At 51.0% G+C, this 27,372-nt stretch overlaps 1 protein-coding gene across 22 annotated transcripts in view; it reads left to right on the top strand.

Annotated features, from left to right (window-relative positions):
- Positions 1 to 24,797, top strand: part of KMT2C (lysine methyltransferase 2C) — a 257,448-nt gene extending 232,651 nt beyond the window's left edge. For 12 of the 22 annotated variants that reach the window (XM_060415213.1, XM_027969041.2, XM_060415212.1 and 9 more), the window contains 17 exons: positions 4,165 to 4,377; positions 5,053 to 5,217; positions 6,625 to 6,766; positions 6,888 to 7,035; positions 8,174 to 8,352; positions 8,441 to 8,577; positions 10,929 to 11,178; positions 12,485 to 12,624; positions 12,990 to 13,097; positions 13,956 to 15,075; positions 15,957 to 16,093; positions 16,907 to 17,049; positions 17,303 to 17,471; positions 21,005 to 21,121; positions 21,362 to 21,435; positions 21,696 to 21,804; positions 22,802 to 24,797. In XM_060415213.1, the coding sequence (XP_060271196.1) occupies positions 4,165 to 4,377; positions 5,053 to 5,217; positions 6,625 to 6,766; positions 6,888 to 7,035; positions 8,174 to 8,352; positions 8,441 to 8,577; positions 10,929 to 11,178; positions 12,485 to 12,624; positions 12,990 to 13,097; positions 13,956 to 15,075; positions 15,957 to 16,093; positions 16,907 to 17,049; positions 17,303 to 17,471; positions 21,005 to 21,121; positions 21,362 to 21,435; positions 21,696 to 21,804; positions 22,802 to 22,894 (3,444 nt within the window). In that variant the 3' untranslated portion in view covers positions 22,895 to 24,797. Of the gene's footprint in view, positions 1 to 4,164; positions 4,378 to 5,052; positions 5,218 to 6,624; positions 6,767 to 6,887; positions 7,036 to 8,173; positions 8,353 to 8,440; positions 8,578 to 10,928; positions 11,179 to 12,484; positions 12,625 to 12,989; positions 13,098 to 13,955; positions 15,076 to 15,956; positions 16,094 to 16,906; positions 17,050 to 17,302; positions 17,472 to 21,004; positions 21,122 to 21,361; positions 21,436 to 21,695; positions 21,805 to 22,801 lie in introns of those variants that run through there. The other 10 variants (XM_042249047.1, XM_042249046.1, XM_042249045.1 and 7 more) reach the window with 8 other exon arrangements.
- The last annotated feature ends 2,575 nt before the right edge of the window (positions 24,798 to 27,372 follow it).

Below are 27,372 nucleotides of genomic sequence, written 5' to 3'. Positions count from 1 at the left end.
TATTCCGGAAGAGAGTTAACATGGACCTCATGTTTTGATTTATACCCATAAATTTTTATCAAGCAGTAATTTATTATGTTTTTCAAAAATCAGAGATCTGTCGGGTAGTGCCTTTCATACCTAACATGTTCCCATCAGCTGATTATTACCACGTTGGGTGGCTCTAACTCAAGCAGAGAAGTAAGTGTCTGTGTGTCCTAATTGCAGATTGCCTGCAGTTTCCATTAACCTCTTCGCAATAACAGAAAGTAGCTCACGCACCTCTGTAATGCATACTGGGGATCCATTCTGTTTCAGAGTGTTAATACTTCATGTTATACACACACGGTCTTAACGTGTAGATGTTATTTTACCTTCGTGGTTTTCCATGTGTTAGTATTTTTCCATTTTTAAGTCACAGAACACTGGATTTGCTTCATCTGTGTGCAGAATTCCTTGTAAATATTCCTCTACAAGATTCCATCTCCTGCATTCCAGTGAATTTCCCTGAGATATTTCCCACAGCAGGTTTTTTCGGTCATAGGAGTTTATCTACTTGTCTTATCTTTCAAAAGCTGCAGTGCCATGCTGCTGTTTTCATAAATTCCCTACAGAGCTTCTCAAATTAGATCTTCTTTTTTAACTGAGTGGACTGGGGACTTTGGTTGTCCACGCATGCAGTTGTGCGTGGAACCTTTCCTTCTGCAAGCGTTGGCTTGCTCTGCTTCCTCTGTCTGACTCAGTAGAGACTGCGTGCCGATTCCGGAGATCCAGACATGGGTTTTGTGGGTTTGGTGCTGGTGAGGCTTTCAGTTGTCCTTGCCGTCGGCCCAGAGGCAGCTCTGTGGCCACTCAGTCTGTCGCTTCCTCTGCCCCTGGGAATCCTGGGCACCTTGCAGCCCCGGAGGGTCTCAGAGAATTCACATCTGGCCAGTGTCTCTGTCTCTCAAAACTCAGCTCTAGAATCATGTTCCCCAGATACCGTCTCAGCCCAGCCAGCGAGTGAGTGCCCGTGTGCTCACGTGCAGTGTCTCTAGTACCTCTGGACGCAGGTGGCTCCTGAACGGTGTAGACTGCACCCGAGCCCCCTTCCGTCCTCCGTACCTGACACAGTGCTCGCCACAGAGGCGGTACCCGGTGAACTGAAGTTTGTCCTAACACCACTAGCAATTATACGTAAAAAATGCTGCTGAGTGTTGCGATGGAACAAGGGCGCGGTCAGCTCGTGTATGTGTGTGAAATATCTGGACTGTGTCACGCGTTTGTCCGTCTGGGAGGCAGCAGGGAGCAGGGCCCTAGGTTACCAGGGCGATGCCTTCTTAACCACATTCCAGGGGTCACACTGTGCTGAGCACTTGCCCTGAGATAACACGGGCACAGTTACTACTCCCATTTTACAGACGGTGAAATCTATTTACTTTCTAGTCACGCTCAAGGCGAAACTGTTGTGGCCGTGGTTGGACAGCCCCATCTCCCTCCGTGCTGAGACTGTTTTCCCTCACAGAGTGGCCGTTGCTTGTGGTGTCGGGGTGAAGCCTCTGCTGGCGTGTAGCAGTCACCCCCTCAGTTTGCGCTGAGTCCATGCTTCCTCTTCCCAGGGCGCAGCCTGGGCGGGTCAGGCTTTCTGTGCCTCGGGTCCCTCTCCTGTAAAACAGGACCAGTAATGCTCCCTGTCGGTGGGTTGTCACAAGGATGAAAAGAATTAGGGTTCACCCTGTGCCTGTGATGCTATGAAAGGCGGTGCATACCTGTGACCGTCTGGTGGCCAGGCAGGAGGGGTGTAACATTCTGGTAGGTGCAAAGACGCGACCACACAAAAAGCTACTGGATGGCTTTGTCTTTACTGTTGATAAGAATGAGAGAAAGCAACCTAAATCCAATGTTCTAGTTACTGATTTGATGTTTCCATATATATATCTGAATGATAGACAGATTTCTTGCAGCCATTAAAATTTGTGCTATGTGTGAAAGTTTAATGTCACAAGGAACAAACCACGTGTCAAGTTTAAAAGACAGCCACCAGAATAAAAGAATATTGAATATAGTTCATTGTGTTTTTATCATAACATATGTACACGTAGATGAAAGATCAGAAACATTAAAATGTGAACTGTTCCTATCTCAGGCAAACTTTTGGATAATTTTTAAACTTTTGTGTTCTTCTGTAGTTTGAAGTACAGTAATGGCTGGTTTTTAGGGTCATTGTGAGGATGGGAGAATTCTCTTAGGCACTTACAGGGCCTGACCCTGCACATCTAACAAGCAGTTGGATTATTCTTCTCTTATAAGCCAGTAAGAAGTGCATAGGGCTTCCCTGGTGGCTCAGTGGTAAAGAACCTGCCTGCCAGTTCAGGAGACCTGGGTTCGATTCCTGGGTCAGGAAGATCCCCTGGAGAAGGAAATGGCAACCTGCTCCAGTATTCTTATCTGGGAAATCCCATGGACAGGGGAGCTGGCGGACTGCAGTCCACAGGGTCACCAAAGAGTCAGGCAGGACTTAGTGACTGGAGAACAACAGAGCAGTGCTTGGGCCTTGCTCCATACTCGTCCCCATGCTGTCCTTGGGTGTCAGCCTCAGCTAGGGGCTGCTTAGGAAGCAGAATCCTGTGCCCCCAGCACCAACGTACCAATCAGAATGTGTTTTTAACAAGATCCCAGGTGATTCACATTCACGTGGACAAAAGAGGCACAGCTGTAGGCCAGGGTCCTTGGAATGTGAATGTGCCAGAGCCACCTGGAGGGCCTGTGAAACCACTGGCTGGCCTCCTGCCCGGGTTCACATCCGGCAAGTCTGGGGTGGGACCAGAGAATGTGCACCCGTCCTGGGGGCTGCTGTCTGCCTCTCTGGGGACCTCCCTTGGAGAACCTCGGGTCCGCCCTGGGGCGGGCACCGTGTGCCTGCTGCCATAGCCTCATTGGTATGAGATAAGAGTTGTTTTTGCTTTTTTAATGGTTGAAGAAAATATGCAACCGTGATGTTGCACGATGTGAAAATTATGATCTTCAAGGTTGGTGTCTGAATTGAAAGTATTTTATTAGCCCAGAGCCAAACTCATCAGTTCACGGGTTGCTGTAGTTGATTTTGTAGTGTCGGGGCAGAGAGTGGAGTGTTTGTAACAGACGGTGTTTGGTCTGCAAAGCATAAGATGTTTGTTGTTGTTCAGTCACTCAATTGTGTCCACTCTTTGAGACCCCATAGACTGCAACACATCAGGCTTCCCTGTCCTTCACTATCTCCCCAAGTTTGCTCAAAGTCATGCCTGTTGAGTTGGTGATAAGATACTCGTTTTTTGGCCTTATACAGAAAAATGTTGCCACCTATGCACGATGTTATTTAGACTGTAATCTGTAAACCCCTGAAGATTCAGTGCAGAGCACGTTAAAATAACTGTAAGAACTGTACTAGGAACTCTAGGAACTGTACTTGCCTGTAGCACCGTATTGAGTGTCAAGTTTAGAAATAAGGCTCCTAAAAAGAGTCCCATATCTTTAAGGTATTGGTAGCACTGCCCTTAATGCCTGGTTCATTCTTCGCCGTGAAGATGAAAGGAGAGGCTTATTTGTCATTGTGTCGGTCTCCTTTCGTTGGCTCGAAGTGTGTGGTGGTGGTTAGTCAGTCAGATGTGTGGCTGTGAACGCACTGGAATGAAGCACGTTGTCTGTCTTCATCACTCTCTGAGGCTAGATGGGCCTCTCGGCTGAGAGAGTCTGTGATGCTTTTCTGGGCCTAGCAGTGGTTTCCACACACCTATGCTTCACCCCTTCCTAAGGCGAGCCCAGATAAGGCACCGTGACCACCTTGCAGAGACTGGCACAGCCTTCGCTCGGGCCACCTGTTCCCCAGCCACAGAGCACCCTTTCCCAAGCCCAGAGAAGAGGGGGCTCTGGACCATCAGCAGCTCCCGGGCAGGCGGGCAGGCTGGGGGTTGTGCGTCTCTGAAAGGGGATGAGCTCTGCTCTCTCGCCAAGCTTCGCAGCTGTTACCAGTTTCCGTACCTGAGAGTTGTGTCTAAAAGGGGGCATGCCGTTCTCAGGAGGCTGGCCTTTTGAGGCCACCGTCTTCCCTCCTTAGCTTGGGGTACCCACCTGGGGAGTGTGTGTCTTAGCATGGAGCTGAGTTAGCAGGAATTGAAAATCGAGCACGTGGATGGTTCACTTCTTTCTTAACCTTTCCGATTACATCAGCAAACTTTGGGGGCTCAAGTGCAAGGTGGTCTTGGATGTGGCAACAACCAGTTGCCAAAAACAGATGGAGGAAGTGAAACCAAGAAACAGCGAAGCAAAAGGACTCAGAGGACTGGGGAGAAAGCGGCGCCTCGGTCAAAGAAGAGGAAAAAGGAGGACGAGGAGAGACAAGCTCTGTACTCCACCAGCGACACCTTCACCCACCTCAAACAGGTGAGCCTCCCGGAGAGTCCCTGTAAATTTCAAGGAAGTGAGACGTCAGATGCTTTTTCAGCCCTATGTAACTCTCTTGGTTGCCATCATTTCCAAAAAGTAGAGGGGTAAGAGACATCTCAACAAGGAGCCTAACAGATTCCCTGTTTGCAAGCAAATTGCACCTCTTCCATTGGCACCCCAGAATTACTTTAAAATAGCTGGATTGTCGAGATTTACTTACGTTCTAAGGGAGCAGCCTCAGCAGCCAGGAAAATTCTGTCCGCATTCCTTGTGACTCTGGACGCAGAGAAACGCAGGCGTTGGTCTCTCCCGTAGTAAAGTCCATCCTTACACCTTCGTGGCTGTCACAGAAGGTGGGAGACAGCTGCTGAGAGGGCCGCTGGGGGCGCCAAGCCTCAGGTCCGCCCCGAGTCTTGCTCAGCCGAGAGAAGGAAGGTGTTTTTCTTGCTAGATGCCTGGCAGCATCTCTTTAAGACAGATGAGGATAAGGCTCATTTTTAAGTATATCTCAAAAAGATCCTGTAGTCTCTCTCACTTATTCCAGCATTTTGACATTTTTAAGTCTTATTTTTCTCAAGCCTTATTTGACTGAGTTGCCTTGGGTCTTAGGAAAATGGAGAAACACTTGTTTTGTTTGCCGTGTACATTACTCTTAAATGTGTTTTTCAATAGCAGCTCTCTCTGCTCCCTCTAATGGAACCGGTCATTGGAGTGAACTTTGCCCACTTTCTTCCTTACGGCAGTGGCCAGTTTAATAGTGGGAATCGACTTCTAGGAGCTTTTGGCAGTGCCGCCCTTGAAGGGGTTTCGGATTACTATTCTCAGTTGATGTACAAGGTATGTTTCTCTGCCAAGGTGTCGCCTTGCTTCCTCTTTTGGATACCATAGCCGAACTGGTAGAGCTGGTCTCGTTTTTCCATCTAGTTTACATCTAATCTTCCAGGTTCCATTTAAACTTGAGTTTAACTCAAAGGTTAAAACTTGACCAAGTAAAGTGTTTTCATATAGGTCAGAATACACACTGAAAAAACATCCATTATGTGTTTCTGTGGTAGAGGAAAATACTTAGTGTCTTAGGAATCTTTTTTAATTCTTAAGATGAATCCGAATTCATAGTAAATAGAATAAAAAAATGTAGTTAGGAATTTACCATAAAAAATACAGTGAAACACCCTGGAAAATGTGTTAAGTCTAATAATTTAGGTACCAGTTGCAACTATGCATTAATCCTTAAGCTATTAAAATAATACCAAACTAAACCATGTTTATCCTTTGGTATTTTTTTTTTTTAAACAAAGTTTTGTGATAGGCTCATTAGATATTCTTGACTTCACATCCGACTTGTGTAAAGTGATCCTTTTTTTTTTTTTTTTTGCAAAAATACTTGAGAGCATCATCAGTGTCCCTGGGGGCGTCTCTTCTTCAGCGTTAAAGCCCTTCTCTTGTGGTGCTCTGTGTGTTATCGTGGTCCGCTTTCCTCTCCAGTTAGAACCTCTCCCAACTCTTGCAAACGCCTTCTCTTCTGATGCGGGCTGTTCTCCACACAGCCTCATCATCTTCGTGAGCTCCTAGGTCTTTGCAGCGTGTTGACTGTGCCCTGCACTTGCTTAGCGTGATGGTGTTGGTAGATGCCAACAGTTCCCGAGAGACAAACAAGTCAAATGACAAAGGGGTGACAGACAGGGAGAACTGTTCAGAGGGAACTATGTTTGCTAATGGCTCGATCCATTTAGTATTATTGCTACTCCTTTTGCTGCTTTTTGAGATTTCTGGACAATCCAGATGCTAATACCTAACACACGAGTTGCAGTTATTGGAGCGGGATCTTAAATTCTCAAATTTTTTATAGAACTGGGGCATATCTTAACTTAATTACGGTTTATTGGTTGAATTTAAAGCTATCCTTCACTGGCTTTAACAGTGAAACTTGAAGTGAGTTGTATAGAACTGAATGAGGCACAGTGTCAATTTGCTTCTTAATTTCAAAACTGAGTACGCAAGCTGGGGAAAGCGAGCCTGTGGGTAGCATGTCCAGAGGATTGTGGGTATCTGCTCCACGGAAGAGCCTCCTGGCCTGCACATCTCTTTTTCTACTTGGTGTGCACTTTAGGAATGAAGATGCATCTGATTACATTTCTGTAGCCTTGCTTCCCTGTGCTAAAAATTCACAGAACTAAGTTTTAGCAAGGTCGTGGCATATTTGCTCTGTAGCATATAATTTTAAAATTTTTTGGTCTCCTGCAGCAGAATAATTTAAGTAATCCTCCAACACCCCCTGCCTCTCTTCCTCCTACACCACCTCCTATGGCTTGTCAGAAGATGGCAAATGGTTTTGCAACAACTGAAGAGCTTGCTGGAAAAGCTGGCGTGTTAGTGAGCCACGAAGGTAGGATGCCAAGCCCGCGCGTGCCGCTGCATGCGGTGAGATGGCGGTCACATTGTGGGGTTCTTCCCATCCATCGGTTCAGCTGAACGTACTTGAGGGGTTTGTGTTTTTACTTTTCCAGTTACCAAAAGCCTAGGATCTAAAGGGTTTCAGCTGCCGTTCAGACCACAGGATGACTTGCTGGCCAGAGCGGTTGCTCAAGGCCCCGAAACGGTGGACGTCCCCGCCTCACTCCCAACTCCGCCCCATAACAACCAGGAGGAATTAAGGTAGGCGTTCCTTGCTCTCAGATACCTGTTAGTTATTTCATTTATTAGGAAACGTTATTTATGTTTGTATATAGCATAACGTCTATAGGAAAGGCATGTAAAGACATTTAAAAGGTAAAATTTGGTGAGTAATTTTCTTCAGAATGTATCCGTTATAAAACATTCTTATGATTAAATAGAATTTGTACATTTTAGAAATCTCCTGATACAGGAAATTCAGCAAATAATCAAATAGACAGTAAAGCTGTGGGACATGCACAGTATTCCAAAGATCATTGTCCAAGCTGAAGTTCCTCTGCTTTATTAATGAGAAAGCTGTGGGCTGACTGGGAGGCCTTGTCCAGAGTTAGGACCCAGGCCTCTTCCTCCTGCACCTCACTGCTGGCTTTGTGTGAGTCGTGAGTCAGGCGCTGTGTGGTGGGCAGCTTCCCAGGTGTGCGTGTATAGTGCCCACCCTGGTTGTTCAGGGACCCTCTCCTGGGTCCCGTGTTAAACGCTGCTTAAACCACCTCCTTCAGCACAAAGGTGTCTGCTCAGGGTTGGGTGAGACCCCAGGCTCTCAGGCTGCCCTGCCACGTTTAGCCCAGGACACATCGCCTTCCAGCCCCAGTTGCCTTGGTAACCTTTAGCTTCTGGTCTCATCTCTTCTGTTTTTTTCACTTTAACTTTATCCATTAAGAAAAATACAGGCCTCTGAAGCCTGAGGCCTTCAGGTTCTCACCCTTCCCCTCTCTAAGTCAGCTGCAGCTGTGGGAGAGCTGTCTGCCCTGAGACTGGCCGCGTGGGGGACGCACTTGCCCCTCTTCCTACACACGTCTTGCTGGGCTGAGACCCTGCAGGGCTGGGAGCCTTCTGTCTGTGCTGAATTACAGATGCAGCATCTTCCTCCTTTGCCAGCTGTTTAAACTTGGATGCTGAAGCTTTAGTCAGAAGACATGTACTTCAGTTACTTCATAGTTCAACACATTTATTTTTTTCCAAGGGAATTCCTGTTTGGTCCGAACTGAATCTGTGGCTTCTTATGTTACTGTCGCTGTGCAGTCACAGTGAGGTCACAGGCGTGGACAGGCGGGGCCGCTGCGGGAAGCCCTCGCGGTGGATGTGCCCATATGCCCACACGTGTTTCCCCTCCTCTCAGGGTGCAGGAGCACGGGGGAGAGCGGGACAGCCCTGACAGCTTTGTCCCCTCATCCTCCCCTGAGAGCGTGGTTGGGATGGAAGTGAGCAGGTACCCGGACCTGTCGCTAGTCAAAGAGGAGCCCCCGGAGCCCGTGCCGTCCCCCATCATCCCCATCCTTCCCAGCAACGCCGGCAGAGGTAGGGGCACCCGGTGTGGGGGAGGGTGGGCTACTGCCTGAGTCTAGAAAAGGCTTAACACGCAGCTTGTCCTTGCTGTTTTTTTAAGGCTTGGAATCCAGAAGGAATGATATCAAAACTGAGCCAGGCACTTTATTTTTCACGTCACCTTTTGGCTCATCCCCAAATGGTCCCAGGTCGGGTCTGATATCTGTGGCAATCACCCTGCACCCTGCAGCTGCTGAGGTAAAGGTGGGCTGGCTGCATGGCCTGCAGAGCAGCACCAGGCTAGGGCTGGCTGAGCCACCCCCACATGCCCGCTGCTGCGAGCGCGGTGGGCCGGTCTCAGCCGAAGCCAGACAGAAAGGGCGGGTGAAGTCAGAGCTCTCGTTGTTTTACTAAAGAATGTATAGATGGAGCACTCCTCAGTGTCTGTGTGTGCGCGGAGCACTCTTTAGAGTGTGTGTGTGTACGCCGAGCACTGCTTAGAGAGTGTCTGTGTACATGGAGCACTCCTTAGAGAGTGTCTGTGTGTATGCGGAGCACTCCTTAGAGTGTCTGTGTACACGGAGCACTCCTTAGAGTATGTGTGTACGCGGAGCAGTCCTTAGAGTGTATGTGGTTATGTGGAGTACTCCTTAGAGTGTCTGTGTACGCGGAGCACTCATTAGAGAGTGTCTGTGTGTACGCGGAGCACTCCTGAGTGTGTGTACACGGAGCACTCCTTAGAGTGTATGTGGTTATGTGGAGTACTCCTTGGAGTGTGTGTGTGTGTACACGGAGCACTCCTTAGAGAGTGTCTGTGTACGTGGAGCACCCCTTAGAGTGTGTGTGTGTGCGCAGAGCACTGCTTAGAGAGTGTCTGTGCATGTGGAGCACTCCTTAGAGAGTGTCTGTGTGTACGCGGAGCACTCCTTAGTGTCTGTGTGTATGCGGAGCACTCCTTAGTGTCTGTGTGTATGCGGAGCACTCCTTAGAGTGTCTGTGTACACGGAGCACTCCTTAGTGTGTGTATACGTGGAGCACCCCTTAGAGTGTGTGTGTGTACGTAGAGCACTGCTTAGAGAGTGTCTGTGCATGTGGAGCACTCCTTAGAGAGTGTCTGTGTATACGCGGAGCACTCCTGAGTGTGTGTACACGGAGCACTCCTTAGTGTCTGTGTGTACGCGGAGCACTCCTTAGAGTGTCTGTGTACACGGAGCACTCCTTAGAGTGTGTGTGTACGCGGAGCAGTCCTTAGAGTGTATGTGGTTATGTGGAGTACTCCTTGGAGTGTGTGTGTGTGTACACGGAGCACTCCTTAGAGAGTGTCTGTGTACGTGGAGCACTCCTTAGAGTGTGTGTGTGTATGCAGAGCATTGCTTAGAGAGTGTCTGTGTACGCGGAGCACTCCTTAGTCTGTGTGTATGCGGAGCACTCATTAGAGAGTGTCTGTGTGTACACGGAGCACTCCTGAGTGTGTGTACGCAGAGCACTGCTTAGAGAGTGTCTGTGTATGTGGAGCACTCCTTAGAGAGTGTCTGTGTGTACGCGGAGCAGTCCTTAGAGTGTATGTGGTTATGTGGAGTACTCCTTGGAGTGTGTGTGTGTGTACACGGAGCACTCCTTAGAGAGTGTCTGTGTGTACGCGGAGCACTCCTTAGAGTGTGTGTGTGTACGCGGAGCACTCCTTAGAGTGTGTGTGTACGTGGAGCACTCCTTAGAGTGTGTACGTGGAGCACTCCTTAGAGTGTGTGTGTATACGTGGAGCACTCCTTAGAGTGTGTGTGTGTACGCGGAGCACTCCTTAGAGTGTGTGTGTGTACGCGGAGCACTCCTTAGAGTGTGTGTGTGTACGCGGAGCACTCCTTAGAGAGTGTGTGTAGGCGGAGCATTCCTTAGAGTGTATGTGGGTATGTGGAGCACTCCTTAGAGTGTGTGTGTGTACACGGAGCACTCCTTAGAGTGTATGTGGGTATGTGGAGCACTCCTTAGAGTGTATGTGGGTATGTGGAGCACTCCTTAGAGTGTCTGTGTGTACGTGGAACACTCCTTAGAGAGCAGCCTTTTGATGACTGTTTTCACACAGTTAAGCAGTGAGGAACTTTCTCATCAGCTATGAATGTGTTCCAGTTCCCGTATCAGACATTAGTACATTTCTGAGGACTCTGTTAATTCTTGAAGGCGTTTTGTTGGCAGCCAAGCTCATAGTCACTGACGGGGTGTTTTGGTTGTCAACAGAAAATAGTGGTGTGTTCTTGTAGATTATGGCAGACTTCTGCCCAGAGCTGCAAGAGTCCACTTGAACGAAGCTTCTGACCAGCTGCAAAAACCATGACAAGGCTTATTATCCGCTCATTGCTTGTGCTAAAACATCTAAAACAGTTTAATGCTCTGATGGATGCTTAACATTAATTGGAGCCCCTGTGCGAGGACCTCTGTTTATGAGAGCTTTGTTTGGATATTGGCCCATCGCAACCCTTCCTCCTCCTGAGACTCTCAGGTCTGAACAAGAATGGCTGGGTTTGCTCGCAGTGTATGTGTTTGTCCCAGCGTGAGTATTCCCACGGTGTCCTCTGTTCCTCTGGGCGGTAACGCAGTGTTTGCCTTTGTTCTAGAACATTAGCAGTGTTGTGGCTGCATTTTCCGACCTCCTCCATGTTCGGATCCCTAACAGCTACGAGGTTAGTAATGCTCCAGATGTTCCATCCGTGGGTTTGGTCAGTAGCCACAGAGTAAACCCAGGTTTGGAGTATCGACAGCGTGTATTTCTTCGTGGGCCTCCACCAGGATCTGCGCGCCCTCCCAGGCTAGCCAGCTCTTTCCACCTGAAGCAGCCTAGCACGCCGCTCCCTCCGGCAAGCAATGGTGAGCTGGTTTACGTGTCACTAACTCGAAACGCTCTTGACACCAAAGTCACGCTCCTCCTCTGCAATCTCACTTCGGTCTTAGCGAATAACAGGTCACACGCCGGCCGGTCCTCGGTGGATTAACCCCCGTGTGTTCTGCCTTCTGTGGTGACCTGACCTGTGGTGCCCGGGGCTGCGTTAGAGCCTGCGTCAGCGGGGTGCTCATTGCGCCCCCAGACTTGTTCACCCCCCCCCCCTGCCCACTTCCCCTGCACCCAGGGTGCAGACAGGCTGTCCCCTCTGTGTCCTTTCCCATCGCTCCCGCGCTGTCTCCAGGCCTTTCTCTGCCGCAGGCCTGCCAGCACCATCCCCGCCGCCGAGAGGGGTGGCCCTTGCCTCAGCCGAGCAAGGCCCCCGCCCCCAGCCTCGCCCCACGCCCCTCGTCTCGTCGCTGATCGTGCTGCTGTGTCTTGCTCGCGCTCGCCTGCCGCCGGAGCCCAGCCGCGCTCGGGCCTCCCTGGGAGAGGCTGAGTCCTCAGCTCCGGCCCCTTGGTCACTCAGGCCCGCCCTGCTTCTCCCCGTGACCCTCCGCAGCCACACGAGTGCTGCACTCTGCGGGGCCTCGGGCCTTCTAATCCGGGTCCTGACCAGTTTTTATCTTAGCCCCGGAATCTCTGTCTCTCTGTAACTTTCCTGTTGCACTCACATAAGACCCTGGTGTGTGAGCCTCTTCACTTTCCATGAGACATTTCGTGTCATCTTCACCTACAAGCAGAAGCACTCTCCCTCCCGACTCACTTCACTCGTAGACCGGAGATGACATGCGTGTGTCCAGGGTTCACACATAGACCAGAGATGACACGTGTGTGTCCAGGGTTCACACGTAGACCGGAGATGACATGTGTGTCCACGGTTCACAACATAGACCGGAGATGGCAAGCGTGTGTCCACGGTTCACACGTAGACCGGAGATGGCAAGCGTGTGTCCAGGGTTCACACGTAGACCAGAGTTGACACGCATGTGTCCAGGGTTCACACGTAGACCGGAGATGACACGCGTGTGTCCAGGGTTCACACGTAGACTGGAGATGACGTGTGTGTCCCAGGTTCCTTCTGCGCTTCTCCCAGCCCTGTGTCCAGCCATGTGAGGAGAGCTTCCTTTCCTCGTCCCCCAGTGTCCTGCACAGAGCAGACGCCCCGCAACCACTGCCGAGAAGACGGCTCTCACTGAAGGCCTGGAGCCGCGTGCCGCGCCCGGTGGACGGGCGCCGTGCCGCACGCCCCGTGCTGCTGGCGCTTGTTGCTGACGCGCACTCTGTCCCCAGGTCTCTGTGGATACAAGGATGCCGGCCGCGGCGTCTCAGCGCGCGCGGCACTCAGGCCCCAGTGGTGCTGTCACTGCAAGGTGGTCATCCTGGGCAGCGGCGTGAGGAAGTCGGCCAGAGATCTGGCCTTTGTGAACCAGGTACTCGGGTGTTCCCTCCCCGCCCCACCATGTCCTGGGCGCTGCCCTCTCCCACGTCCAGAGGAGCCCGTTGACGGCCCTGTGGATGCCTCCTCCTGGAAGTGGCGTTGGCGTATGTCTCGTGTGCTTGTAGCTACAGCAGCCTGTTCTGCAGGGCCCTAGGAGAAGCACATATTTTTAAACAGAGTGAAATATGGAGAGTTTGTTAATGTTTTTCTCTGTGGCTAAATTATTCTATGCTAAATATTGGTTTGTAGCTACTTTTCGGCTTCACTTAAGAACAGCAGCAGAAACTGCTCTGTGTGATCTCCTCTCTGTTGAGTTCCGACTTGCTGAGCTGCCACACCCTTCTCTTTGCTTTCCAGGGCTCCCGAGACGGCCCCGGCAGAGTGGAGAGGGACATCGTCTTCTGTAGTAACAACTGCTTTATTCTCTATTCATCAACTGCACAAGCGAAAACCTCAGAAAGCAAGGTGAGATGCAGACTGTCTCGGTCAGACCAGTCTAGTTTTCTAACCAGCAGCAGTGCCTGGTGTAATTAAATTCAAGCTAAGTGCCAAATAAATTTAGACTGCAAAATACATGAGCCTATAAGGGAGAAGTTGATTTATTCACCAGATAGTTGCTTAGGTCAGTATACAGCGCCTGCCTGCTGCTGGATTTTCAGTGAGGCTTCTCTGTTTTTCAGAATGGTGCTGGATGGGGGGATCCTGCAGGTTTGCTGTTGATTCGTTTGCTGTTGATTCGTTTATGATACTTTAAAGAGAAACTAACCGGGCTTCTATCTCAGCTCAGCCCCTTCAGTGGCTCAGTGGGAGCCAGGCAGCCTCTGAGAAAAAGTTAAATACGACTTACTGATGGGGACATCTTCCCTATCTTTCACATTTATGCCCATTTATTAAGCCTAGGATTAACAAAGAGGAATTTCAAAGGGTGGGGCAAGCTCATAGAAGAGTAAGTTCTCATTTGGTTTCACAAGGAATGCTGTTTCATTGTGTAAATTATATTCACTCCTGTGGCAACACTGAGTTTTCAGGCTTTATGATGATTTGAAACGGGAGGATCCATGACGGTTTAAGCGCAGAATGTTCTCCAGAGTTAGGTCTTTGTAGAGAAACCCTTCCCCCCGCCCCCTCCCCACCCCAGTCAATACTTGTTAGGTGCGTGTGGTGCGGTGGGCGCTCATTTTCGACGTCTGCTGTGCGTGCTTCCTCACCACTCGCTTACAGACCCACACACGCTGTTAGAACTGCTGCCTGGCTGCTTGCTTTAGGCAGAATTGCTTTTGGAGCTTTGGAATGACTCTTTTATTGTTTTTCTCAATTGCGCAGGAATCCGCTCCTTCGTTGCCGCAGTCACCTGTAAGAGAGCTGCCTCCCAAAGCGCCACATCAGTACAACAACAACATCTCCTCGCTAGACGTGCGCTGCCTACCACAGCTCCAGGAGAGAGCCTCACCCCCGGCGTCCCCTCCCATCTCTTTCCCTCCTGCTTTTGAAGCGGCCAAAGTGGAGGCAAAGCCTGATGAGCTTAAGGTCACAGTCAAGTTAAAGCCTCGGCTGAGAACTGTCCACGGTGGGTTTGAAGACTGCAGGCCGATCCCTAAGAAGTGGAGAGGGATGAAGTGGAGGAAGTGGAGCATCCACATCGTGGTCCCCAAGGGGGCCTTCCAGCCCCCCTGCGAGGAGGAGATCGATGAGTTTCTGAAGAAGCTGGGCACCTCCCTGAAGCCTGACCCTGTGCCCAAAGACTACCGCAAGTGCTGCTTCTGCCACGAAGAGGGCGACGGGCTGACGGACGGGCCGGCGAGGCTGCTCAACCTCGACCTGGACCTGTGGGTCCACCTGAACTGTGCACTGTGGTCCACGGAGGTCTATGAGACCCAGGCTGGCGCCCTGATCAACGTGGAGCTGGCCCTGCGGAGGGGCCTGCAGATGAAGTGCGTCTTCTGCCACAAGACGGGGGCCACCGGTGGCTGTCACCGGTTCCGCTGCACCAACATTTACCACTTCACTTGCGCCATTAAAGCACAATGCATGTTTTTTAAAGATAAAACTATGCTTTGTCCCATGCACAAACCAAAGGGCCTGCACGAGCAGGAGCTGAGCTACTTCGCCGTCTTCAGGAGGGTGTACGTGCAGCGCGACGAGGTGCGGCAGATCGCCAGCATCGTGCAGCGCGGCGAGCGCGAGCACACCTTCCGCGTGGGCAGCCTCGTCTTCCACGCCATCGGCCAGCTGCTCCCGCAGCAGATGCCGGCCTTCCACTCGCCCACGGCGCTCTTCCCCGTAGGCTACGAGGCCAGCCGGCTGTACTGGAGCACACGCTACGCCAACCGCCGCTGCCGCTACCTCTGCTCCATCGAGGAGCAGGACGGCCGCCCTGTGTTCCTCATCAGGGTCGTGGAGCAGGGCCACGAGGACCTCGTCCTGAGCGACACCTCGCCCAAAGGTCAGGCGCATCCCTGCAGCCTGAGGCCAGGGAAGGGTTCGCCGCAGTGCTCCCCGGGGTCTGCTCGTGGCTGTGTGTCCAGGCAGCAGGGCGGCTCTCCACTGACAAACGCGGGTCTCGGCTTCCTCGTGTGCCCCCCTTGTCTTTGCTACACGCTTGCTAGACTTCCTCACATCAGGGTGTACTTAGAAATGCCAACGGTGTATTAGATAGATAGAGTGACTTCTAGGTAGAGGTTGCTTGTCACCTTAGGGACCCTCTTAACATCACCTAGAATGTGGGAAAAAATAAAGCATATTGTACAGATTCTTATCTCAGGAGCATCAGATGCTAAATTTAGAGCCAGAAATCAGTCGCTTAATTTTGGCCTCTAGGTTAGTTAAGCCTAGATTGTTGTTTTTATTGATGTAGAAAGTGGTGCAGAACTGCTTTTTTAAGTAAGTTTAGTAGTTTGGTTTTTTCTTTTAAGAGAAAATGCTCCAAAGATAATTCCAATGAAATATCAATTTCAGATTTTGACTTAACTCTGAGAGGAAAGGATCTATCTGCAGGTGTTACTTAAGTGGATTAATCGCTTGAAAATCTGATACGCTGCATGGCCAGCATGAATTTCAGTTATGTTAGACTTTACTTTCCAGCTTTATTGTTTAATTCTCTGAATGTAGCGTGTTTTTTCCCCCAAAACTTTATAAAAAGTCTTTAATTAAAAACTACTGCCATCCGATAAGCAGGTGATAACTTGCCCATGGGCTTTACTTGGATCTGGTGAGTCTTTGTGAGCAGTGGGTCTTCATTTTGCCTTTGTTTTGATATGGCATCCTTTTTCCTCTTTACCTGAGAGCAAGTTTGTTATTAGAAAATATCTTTTTGTCCAAATGTAGGTGTTTGGGATAAAATTTTGGAGCCTGTGGCCTGTGTAAGGAAAAAATCTGAAATGCTGCAGCTTTTCCCAGCCTATCTAAAAGGGGAGGACCTGTTCGGCCTGACCGTCTCTGCAGTGGCACGGATCGCCGAGTCAGTGAGTGCGGGGCTGCCCTCCTGTCCCGCCACACGCGTCCCCTAACGCCGGGTGGGGTGGTCACGGTCCCCACACTTCCAGGGAGTGGGTTGGCCGGTGATGAGCTCCTGCCTGAGAGAAAACAGGCCTTCGTGAGTCGCTCCTGTGTCCGTGTTGATGTGCGAGGGCAGGTCACAGGGCTCAGGGTCTGTGGGGCTGGGTGTCAGCCGTGCGGTGGGGTGAGGCCCTGCTCCTGCGGGGCGGCAGGTTGGTGCCTGGCATTCACATCCACTCTCCCACCAAGGCCCAGGTTGGTCACTAGCATGTGGCTGGATTTCATGAGCCCTGAGTCCCTGACGCCTGCATGTCACACACGTGCAATAGTGAGTTTATACACAATGCTCGTGGAAAACTGTGTAGCTAGTAAGGCATTATTTTCAAGAAAGTCATTGACGGGCTTTCTGTGGAGCAGAGAGGACACCCCGGAAGCCACCGCTTGCTTCGGCCGCACCCTCCCCAGGTGCTGGGCCTCTGTCACGCCTCTCACGGGCAGGGTCCACAGGAGACAGGCTGCAGAAAAGGCCTGTGACGCAGGTGATCCTGCGAGCCGCCCTCAGGTCACCCTGACTCCCCGGACCTGGCCGCAGTGAGCTCACCACAGTCGGGCTCCGAGGGCGGCGGCTTCTGTCTGCACAGAGCCTCATATTGCCGGCATCCTGAAAACATCGACACGTTGTCTTCACAGAGTTGTTTGGGGCGTGCTGTGGCGGGTCTGTCTTGCCTGCAGTCTTGATCACATGAGTTACCTGTCTGTCTGTCTCTGCTTCTCTCCAGCTCCCTGGGGTTGAGGCATGTGAAAACTACACCTTCCGGTACGGCCGGAACCCCCTCATGGAGCTGCCGCTGGCCGTCAACCCCACAGGTTGTGCCCGGTCCGAACCTAAAATGAGTGCCCATGCCAAGAGGTTTGTGTTAAGGTATTTTGTTTTGACTTCACATAGTGCAGCCCGGGGTTTCCAGGCCTGCTAGTGGTGTCTGTGCTTGGCGCGTCTGCTGCTTACAAACCCCGCTGTCCCTGGCTGTGTCTGCGGCTCGCTGCGGCCTGGCCGCGCGGCTCGCGCGGCGGTTCCCCGTGTGTGTGCCTGTCAGCACCAGCTGGACCCGCTGGGCCCACCCGGAGACGCCTTCAGTCCCCCTTGTGTTCTCCCTGTCGGCGTCCGCCGTCCACAGGCCTCACACCCTGAACAGCACCAGCACCTCCAAGTCCTTCCAGAGCACCGTCACCGGGGAGCTGAGCGCGCCCTACAGCAAGCAGTTCGTCCACTCCAAGTCGTCGCAGTACCGGAAGATGAAGACTGAGTGGAAGTCCAACGTGTACCTGGCCCGGTCCCGGATTCAGGTGAGCGGGGGCTGCATGTCCAGGATGGCGAGAGGCGGGCGGGGCACTCTCGGGGAGAGAGGGGTGTCCAGCGTGCGAGCCAGGAGGCTGCAGGCCGTGGAGGGAGACACCCTGTCGGGCAGTGTTGTATGAGGCCTGGGCACTAGCCACTCCATCTGCGGTCTCAGGACGCAGACGCTGTTCTTCCCCAAGTGGGAGCTGGCCTCTGAACACGTTTTTACATTGTGCTGAGACCCCATCGGAGGCAGGGAGCGTTGTATTCTCCCTGCACGGCAGCCGTGGCAAGCTCACTAGGGGTAAAGTTGCTTGTGAAAAATACAAATGAAAATGTTTTCCAAAGGTGCCCAATTTTGAAAGCCTTCTTTTCATGAAATCATCGTGTATTGGGGTAGGTTGTGGAACAGGTAAAACTGTCTTGAGGCTAATAGGCATTCAAGTTTACCCAGGTCACACTTCCTGAGGTGGGTCTCAGGACCTGGGTCACACTCGCTGAGGCGGGTCCTGGGACCCATGTCACACTTCCGAGGCGACCCATGTCACGCTGAGGCGGGTCCCCGGACCCAGGTCACGCTCGCCGGGGCAGGTCACACTCGCCGAGGTGGGTCCGGGGACCCAGGTCCTCCCCCAGGCTCCTCGTGTTGCTGAGTGAGGGTACCACTGCTAGTTCTGTGCGTCGGCCTCAGTGCACAGACCCACAGCATCGTCGGGGTCTGTTGCCTTTCTCTCTCTGAGGTTTGCTCTGACCCACCCCAGCTCTGCTGCCCTGCTCTGACCGCCTCACCTGTGGGCACCATGCAGGCCTGCCCGCCCCTCCTGTGCAGTCCCAGTCACAAGCCATGCTGGTCCCTCAGGTAGAAGGTGGCTTTCACACGCTGTTTATCCATGTTCTTCATGTGGAAACTTTTAAGATCTTCTTCTGACTCACTGTTTCAGTGTTTTAGCAAAGTGGGCCCGTTGCTTTCCCCAGTGGTGAGTCCTTTCAGCCTGAAGCAGTGTGGCCATGAGTCTAAGAAATGTTTCTGTGCTGATTCTTCTGCAAAGTCCTGCCTCTGTTTCTCTCTACACAAATACTGGGTCCCTGAGATCGGGGCCCAGCCCCCGAGCAGGAGCATCACCTGAGGCTCTGCCCAGGTTGCAGGTTTGTGGTCCCTGGTCTTCCGAGTCTGGCCCCCCAGGTGGGCCCCTTGATGGTCCTCATGCCGCCAGAGAAGACTCCGTCTCAGCTCTGATCTCTGCATGGCCTTGTCTTGGGGTTCCTCGTCCTGACCCTGAGATGCCTCTGCGTGGCCTTGTCTTGGGGTTCCTCGTCCTGACCCTGAGATGCCTCTGCGTGGTGTCTGCACCTTCTCCTCTTTGTCTTTTCCTCTGGCACTTTGTTTGCGTGTTACAGACGCACGCGCTCTTTCTCATCTCTGAAGGAGCGTGTCTCGGCTCCTGGGGCCGACAGTGCTCGACTTCCGCTTCCGGCCACGCCAGCATCCTCCTCTGCTCAGTGGCTTCTCCGTTTAAGATGTTTCCAAATGGCTCGTTCATGCTGCCTTCCTGCTCCTCAGTGTTGGTTTCTTTCCCGGTTGTGTGAAGGGTTTTTAACCGCCTGTGTTCAGTCCGTCATCTTTTTTGAGGGCTCTTGGTAATTGCTCGCCTTTTTTTTTCCTCCTCTGTCACCTCCTTTCCGTCCACCTCCCAGGTCCTCATGCTAACAACCTGCGAAAGACCCTGTTTTTCCCCATGCTGCTGTCTTAACAGCACATACGTGTCTGTGTGCGTGTGGGAAGGCAGGGTCTCTTGCCAGTATTCAGACACGTCTAGCTCCAATTCATTCTTCAGTGGCTCTTCCTTTCTGTGAAATCGACGAGCTGTGATTGGTTAAACCATTGCACTAATGCCGAGCATTTCTTGTGTTTGGAGTTCTTTCCTGAAACAGCATTGCCGTCAGGACTTGTACAGATACCCATGTAACTTCTGTGGAGTGTGTGCTCCCAAATGAGATTTTTGCATAGAAATACATGTACTTTTCATTTTTGTAGACATTGCCTGCTTTCTAAACAGGCTGTAATTGTATGCTCTTCTCCTGCAGAGTACGAAACTTTTTCTTGTTTTCCCATTTTGAAGTGTTAGGACGCTTTTATATTTTTGCCAGCCTGTTAAGCACAGACTGGTGTTGTCACCTCAGTTGCAACCTTTTGGGGGTTTCCATTTATGTTTGCTTGCTGTGAACTGCATTGCATATCCATATCCTCTGTCCATTTTTCAATTTATAAGAACTTGTACTATTTGGCAAAAGATGTTTTTTAGGGGAAAATACCTCAGTAAGTGTGGAATGTTTTTTACTCTAGGAGTATTGCTGTTTATACAGTCAGCAGATATAATTTCCCATGGCCTCTCCCTTGGTTAAGACTGCAGACTGCATGTGTAGTTTCTTAGGTTCTTTTTCTTTCAGTGATTTCATTTTTTGTTTTAAGACATTTTTTTTTTTCTTCTGTTGAATAACCAGTTGTGGGGGCACCATTTAGTAATACATAACCCATCCATGTTAAACTGAATTTCAATACTACCAAGCTCCTTCACGAAGTGTTCACGTGTGCCTGGCTGTTTGGATTCTCAGTTCATTTCCAGTGACCTTCTGGTCTCTTACACTGAGCTGTACTCACCTCCATGCAGATTCTTTCTGTATATCCTGCTTTGTCACATTGGAGTCACACCTGGAATTGAACACACAAACCGCATGAGTATTTCTTTTCAGAAGTTAATTCTCACCCCAAAGTCTCCCAATAACAGCCCCCGTACCGTCTATTCCCAGATGGTACTTGACAAGGACTGTGTCCGGCAGGGGGTGTGGGGGGGGCTGGGAGGGGGGGTCTTCTGGTCGGTTTAGTTGAGAATGCAGAAACTCACATTGTAATAGTCCCTTACAGTTAGCCCTGTTCCTGCTTCATAAGTTTGTTATGTCCTTTTAGAAATCACAGTGGGATAAAATTAATAGCAGAAGCCATTAGCCTGTTTAGTTGGTGGGATCTGGGTGTGATAATCACGAACGGGAGAAGATGTGTAAAAGTCACTTAGTCGTGTCCGACTCTGCGACCCCATGGACTATACATATACAGTCCATGAGATTCTCCAGTCCATGAGATATTGGAGTGGGTAGCCTTTTCCTTTCTCCAGGGGATCTTCCCAAGCCAGGGATCAAACCCTGGTCTCCCGTATTGCAGGCAGATTCTTTACCAGCTGAGCCACCAGGGAAGCCCACCAGAAAAGATGGCCAGATAGAAACACTTTGTAAAAATGCCCTCAGGGTTTAGTGTAAAAAAAAAAGACAAACGAGGGAGTGATACCATGACTTTAGGTGGAAAAATTAAAGACAAGTCCAGTGTTACGGGTTCAGATGAGAGTGAAGTCTGTGCAGAGGCCACATGACTTCAGGTGGGGTCTTCCTGGGGCGTCTGCTGGGACTGAGGGCAGGGCCTTTGCCTGAAGGAGCACGCAGGCCTGTTGCTGGAAGCCAGTGGCTCTGAGGCGTGCGCGCGTTTCCGCAGGGGCTGGGCCTGTACGCTGCCCGGGACATCGAGAAGCACACCATGGTCATCGAGTACATCGGGACCATCATCCGGAACGAGGTCGCCAACAGGAAGGAGAAGCTCTACGAGTCCCAGGTGAGCTCGCGTCCTCCTGAGCCTTTGGGCGCCTGGGGCCTGGGCTGGCTGTGACCCTAGAAACCACGCCTGGATAGTCTCCTATTTTCCCCAGTTTTTCCGTCGGCGTTACCGTCTGCGAGGCCGTAATGGGATCAGTGAGCCTGGCATCACAGGCGACCTGCCAGGTGTTGCTTCGGTTCAGGGCGACGGGCACTCCCGGCCTGGGCACAGGCAGGTGCTGAGCACTTTCTCTTTCAGAACCGAGGCGTGTACATGTTCCGCATGGACAGTGACCACGTGATCGACGCCACGCTCACGGGAGGACCTGCCAGGTGAGGCGGGGGCCAGGGTGGGGGGCCCTTCAGCCACAGCAAGAGTTTTTACTTTACATTCTTCCCGTACGTTTGGGAATTCCCTGGTGGTCTGGGGTCAGGACGTTCACTGCCAGGGCCGGGCTCCTTGGCCGGCCGGGGCGCTGAGGTCCTGCAGCCGCTCCGCTGTCTGTGTCCGTGGGCGCGCGTGCTGTGAGCGGGCAGGTGGGAAGGGCCCGCCCAGTGTTGGACGTGAGCCATCTCTGGACTGCGGCCTGCAGGTACATCAACCACTCGTGTGCGCCCAACTGCGTGGCGGAGGTGGTGACCTTCGAGCGCGGCCACAAGATCATCATCAGCTCCAGTCGGAGAATCCAGAAAGGAGAAGAGGTAAGCCCCGCCCCGCCCCGCCTGAGGCCCCGCCCCGCCTGAGGCCCCGCCCCTGCGGCGCTCACCCCTCCCGCCCCTGGCGCCGAGCTGATGGCGCTCAGGTCACGGCACTGGTGGCGGGGTGGCCCCGGTGCTCGTACGCACTCCAGACCAGTCCCCGCTCCCGGGCTCTTTGCAAGCAGGTTTCTGGAGTTTGGCTCCTCCGTTAGTCGTCCCTTCCCTCCGCGTGTCACCCGTGAGGATGGCCATCAGCCTCCGTCACCGCGTCGATATTCCGCGGCTTGGTCACAGCCGTGATGAGCGCGTCTTGGGGCTGCCCGGCGGGGCGGGTTCTGTGGGGGCCTCCCCTCTTTATGGGGGTGAGGAACCCGAGGGTCTCCACTCGGTTGGAGCTTCCAGCCCTGCCCTGAGAGGACGCTTGTATTTTGGGGTCATCTTACTGGAACGTACATTTTTAAATCGAGTTGACGCAAGGCTCGTCTTGCACATCTCACTAACTGGACGTGGAAGAACCCATTTGAGGCCCCGAGCCTGCCGCCCCCGAGCAGGCAGCGTGGCCCGGGGACAGCGGAGGCCCCCCCACCTGGCCTTGCCCCCAACCCTGCTCGAGTTGTCGGGGGGCCCCTTGACGGCGCCCAAGCCTCTGCCTCATTGTTTCTGTAAGGGAGCCGCCCTGAGTCCTCAGGGAAGAGCTGTGGACGGTGGGAGTGCCGCGAGGAGGGGGAGCCCCCCAGGACCGCAGGGCGCCCCTCGGGGCGGGAGGGCTGCTTCCTGTGCGGTGGCGCCCGGCCTGTCCATCCTGGGCTCAGGGTCCAGGGGGAGGCCGTCCGGCAGGCGCCCAGCCGCTCTGACGACAGGGCTTCCCACGCGGGGAGACGCAGGCCGGGGAGGTCCCGGGAAGCGGGGGGCCCGGCCCGGCGCAGCCAGCAGCTCCCCGCGGGCCCCGGGGCGCCGAGGACGGGGGAGCGGCCTCTCACTGTGTGTCTTTGGCGGGCAGCTGTGCTATGACTATAAGTTTGACTTTGAGGACGACCAGCACAAGATCCCCTGTCACTGTGGAGCCGTGAACTGCCGCAAGTGGATGAACTGACGCGACCCCGCGCCTCGGAGGGCGGCTCGTCCCGAGAGAAGCGAGTCCACGCGCCGTTGGAATTTCGCAGACAGAAAAGAGGTTTTTGTTTTCTGTTTTATGACTTTTTTGAAAAGTAGCTCCTAGGAGTCCTGATTTCCTCGGTCCTTGAGTTACCTTAGGAGCACCAGGAGGAAGCCGACCGAGGCCACTTGACCTGAGCTGCCGAGGTCGACGATTTACAGAATGGTCCAGCACTTTTTTTTTTTCCTTTTCCTTCCTTTTTTCTTTCTGTGGGTGGGTTTTGTTTCCTCTTGTTTCTTGAGTCTCACTAAGGAGAAACTTTTACTGGGGCAAAGAGCCGACGGCTGCCCTGCCCCAGGGCGGGGCCTTCCTATGAATGTAAGACTGAGATCACCAGCGAGAGGGAGATGTCCGAAGTGCTGGCCACGGCCTTATCTAGAAAGGGGCAGGCCCTCTGACTTAAGAGTTTTTAAACTAAAGTAGACACCACTGAACAAGGAATGTACTGAAATGACTTCCTTAGGAATAGAGCTAAGGGACAATAACTTGCACTAAAATACATTTAAATACTTGATTCCATGAGTCAGTTTATTGTAGTTTTTGATTTCTGTAAAATAAGAGAAACTTTTTGTATTTATTATTGAATAAGTGAATGAAGCTATTTTTAAATAAAAGTTAGAAGAAAGCCAAGCTGCTGCTGTTACCTGCAAAACTAACAAACCCTGTTACTTTGTACAAACATGTAAATATTTTGAGAAAAAAAAATACAGTATAAAAATAGTTATTGACCAAATGCTACCAGGCTCTGCAGCAGCTCGGGTGCTTATAAAATGTTCATAGGGATGTTACAATATAATTTTGTTATTAAATATGCCATTATAATTATGTAATAACCAAAATTTCCACCTAGAGTGTTTGGGGCTTTTTGGAAACGACAGTCTATTAGTACTTACTTGTTTTATACACCTTGCTTCTGATAGAACGGAGTGTATGCTATGACTACAACTTTTATAGCCGTTTTGGTAACTTAAACTAATTTTTTCACATTATATTGTTGCATCCCTACTTCTTCAGTCAGGTTTTTTGTGCTTTTACAATTTGTGATAACTGTGAATAACTGCTTAAAAACAACCCCAAATGGAAGCTGAATTTTTCTTCAGCAAAAGTAGTTTTGATTAGAACTTTGTTTCAAGCCACACACAAAACAAAAATCGTGTAAACATACTAGGATCATGTAGCAGGAACTCAAATTTAACTCTCTAGTTTATTTAACACAAAAATTTGAAGAAAAAAAAAAAAAAAAAGGAGAGATGTGACTGCTTGCAGCTGCGGGACCCCGGCAATAGGGTTTCGGAAGATGTAATTTTAAGATGTGTTTGTATGAACTGTTTGTTTACATTTCCTTAATTAAAACACACACACACAGTTTTGTGTTTGCTTGTAGAAACTTAATCAGCATTTTGAACCAGGTTAGCTTTTTATTTTGTACTTAAAATTCTGGTACTGACACTTCACAGGCTGAGTATAAAATGAAGTTTCTGTGTGCACAATTCAAGTGGACTGTAAGCTGTTGGTATACCCAGTGATGCAGTTCTGAACTTGTAATGTATATGGCATGATGTATTTTTATCTTACAGAATAAATCAATTGTATATATTTTTCTCTTGATAAATAGCTGTATGAAATTTGTTTCTTGAATATTTTTCTTCTCTTGTACAATATTCTGACATCCTACCAGTATTTGTCCTCCCGGGTTTTTGTTTTGTTTTCTGTTCTGTATAATAGTATCTAATGTTGGCAAAAATTGAATTTTTTGAAGTATACAGAGTGTTATGGGTTTTGGAATTTGTGGACACAGATTTAGAAGATCACCATTTACAAATAAAATATTTTACATCTATATAAGCTGCCTGAGTCTCTGTTAGCGTTCCGGTCTCAACTCAGAAACCAATGAGCGTTTGAACTAAACCAACAGGCTGGTCTACCGTTTCTGAGTGACTGGCCTGTGGATGTAGTCAACTTGCTTCTCTCTCTTTTCAGATGTAAGTTCATAACTCAGGCTAAACAGACTCTTTCTGTGGTTGGGTAAAGAAGGGTAACTGGTTTCTTTTTAGGATGTTTTCAAGGCCAAAGTGAAAAATCTTCCTGGTGTTTCATTCCCTTGTTTAAAGTCTATTTTTATTGTTAAATTCAGTCCTCTGATTTTTTTTGGAAGCAGCTCTTCCAGACTTGCTGTGTGTAGAGACTTTATTTCTCTTATTGTGTGTATTTCAGATTTAACTCAAAGGAGTTGCTAAGAATTAAACTGCCTAGAATCCCACTCAATTCATACAACAGCTTGTGCTTTGTGAACAGCCGAAAACAGCTTCTGTACCGTGCGGTTTTACAGCAAGTCTGCAGGCACCCACCATCTGACCAGTTGGCGTTTGCTGCTTGCCGGAAGCCGCCAGCGTCTGAAGCTGTCCGTCAGGACAGGCCTGGATGTGCCAGTGTCCAGCCGGGCTGGGAGGCCCTTCTTGGGCGGCCGTTCCTCCTCGGATCTCACCCCACCTCTCGCCACCCAGCAGGCAAGGAGGGAGACCTGGCGTCACCACCATCCCGAGGCCCGCCCGGCCAGCGAGCAGGGTGGTTCCAGCCGCCAGCGCCTCTGACCTGCATGAACCTGGCTGCTTTCTCTGGGCCCCTCTGGTGACCGTGTCTTTCCAGGTCTAGAAATCTTTATCGGGTTTCAGAATTCGTGCGTTAATGCTGTGTTGGGTTATGTTGCGCTCTTTTAAAAACTGTTCGTTTATTCTGGTGGCAGTTGACTGATGCATGTCGCTTCGTTTTGAAGCTTGTTCTGGAAGCGTCCTAAGGAGTCGTCTGACCGGGGGGGGGGCACACGGGTGCCCTGGTTGTTGGGCGAGGGGTCTGCCTTGGCCTGTTGAGGTCACAGCTTCCCACGAGTTTGTCTTTCCTTGGAATGTGTTGTAGGCTCATTCTCGGGGGTCACACTTAGCCATGGACAGACGGACAGAGCCAGACTCAGAGACCCGTCTGCACGTTTCTGGACCCTCTTCTCGGGGGCTCCTCCCTGCCCACGTTCCATTCTGCAAATTCCAGTCCGTAGGTCCCCCGGCTCACTCTCCCACCGTGAGTGGGAAATGACTCACAGCTTCCAGTCGATCCTTGTTCCCGATCAGGGGTCTACCCAGAGGCTTCCTCCTGTTTCCTGTCCCCTGTGGCGGTCACACACGGGCCTCAGCGGGCAGCTTGTCCGGAGCTGACCTTGTCACCTGGGTACCTCATGGCCACTGCCTGCTCTGAGTGGACGTGGGGTCCGCTGGGCGGAAGCCCACAGCTGCGCCGCCGCACCTTCCGCTTCCTCCGCACCCGTCACATCAGTCTTTGTGTTTTAACCATTCTAGTGGTATCTGACTGGTTTTAGCCTGTATTCTGTATTTCCCGGGTAACCGTCTCTGACGTTCAACCTTTTTCATACGTGGAGCCGTTCTCTGCATCGTTCTTTAAGAGTCTGTGAGCATCCCGTCCCTTTTGAAAACCGGTCTAAACTTTCACCTTGGGCAGCACTGGGTCTGTGTGGCCGTGTGTCAGCCGCGCTCTGGTTGCCACTCTTCACTCCTAGCGGGCGGGCCTCCCACTGCGGTCACCTCTCAGGAAGGTGCGGAGCACGGTCTCACAACTGCCGCACATGCTCAGCGGCTCCCAGGGCACGTGGGGTCCTCCCGGCCCAGGCCTTGAACCTGTGTCCCCTGCCGTTTCAAGCACTGACCCACCAGGGACGTCCCTTAAATTGAGTTTTAAGCACTTCATACAATCTGGGTACAAGTCTGTGGTGTATATACTTCTTCCTCAATGCTGTCTTCATCAGAAGATTTTAATTTTGATAAAGTCATTCATTGATCTTTGATGACTGCTTTGAAATGAGTAAAGAAATCTTTGCCTCTCCTATATGAAGGTGTTTGTCATTTTTCTCTAAAAGCTTTATAGTTTTCTTTTATTTAGATCTATGACTGTTGAAATAAATTTTGTGTATAAGATAGGAGTCAAGGTTTATTTTTATCTGTAGGAACAGGAAATTACTTCCAGCACCAAAAAGATCCTTCACTATCTCTGGAGTTTGCTCAAGCTCATGTCCATTTATTTAGGTTTTCTTTAATTTCTCTTAGCAATGTTTTGTATTTCTTACTGTACAAATCTTAAAATTATTTTCATCTTTTTGATGCTATTGTAAACTAGTTACAATCCCCTGAACCGTCTGTTGCTATAATGTGCTCAGTTGCTTCAGTTGTGTCTGACTCTTTGTGACCCTGTGGACTGTAGCCCGCCAGGCTCCTCTGTCCATGGGATTCTCCAGGCAGGAGTACTGGGGTGGGTTGCCATTTCCTCCTCCAGGGGATCTTCCCGACCCAGGGATCGAACCCAGGTCTGCCTTCATCTCCCGCACGGCAGGCGGATTCTTTACCCCCTGAGCC

Source organism: Ovis aries, chromosome 4 (genome assembly GCF_016772045.2).
Source record: "Ovis aries strain OAR_USU_Benz2616 breed Rambouillet chromosome 4, ARS-UI_Ramb_v3.0, whole genome shotgun sequence".
Taxonomy (NCBI): domain Eukaryota; kingdom Metazoa; phylum Chordata; class Mammalia; order Artiodactyla; family Bovidae; genus Ovis; species Ovis aries.
The sequence above is the reverse complement of the archived record's forward strand: the minus strand, read 5'-3'. Positions and strand labels throughout refer to the sequence as shown.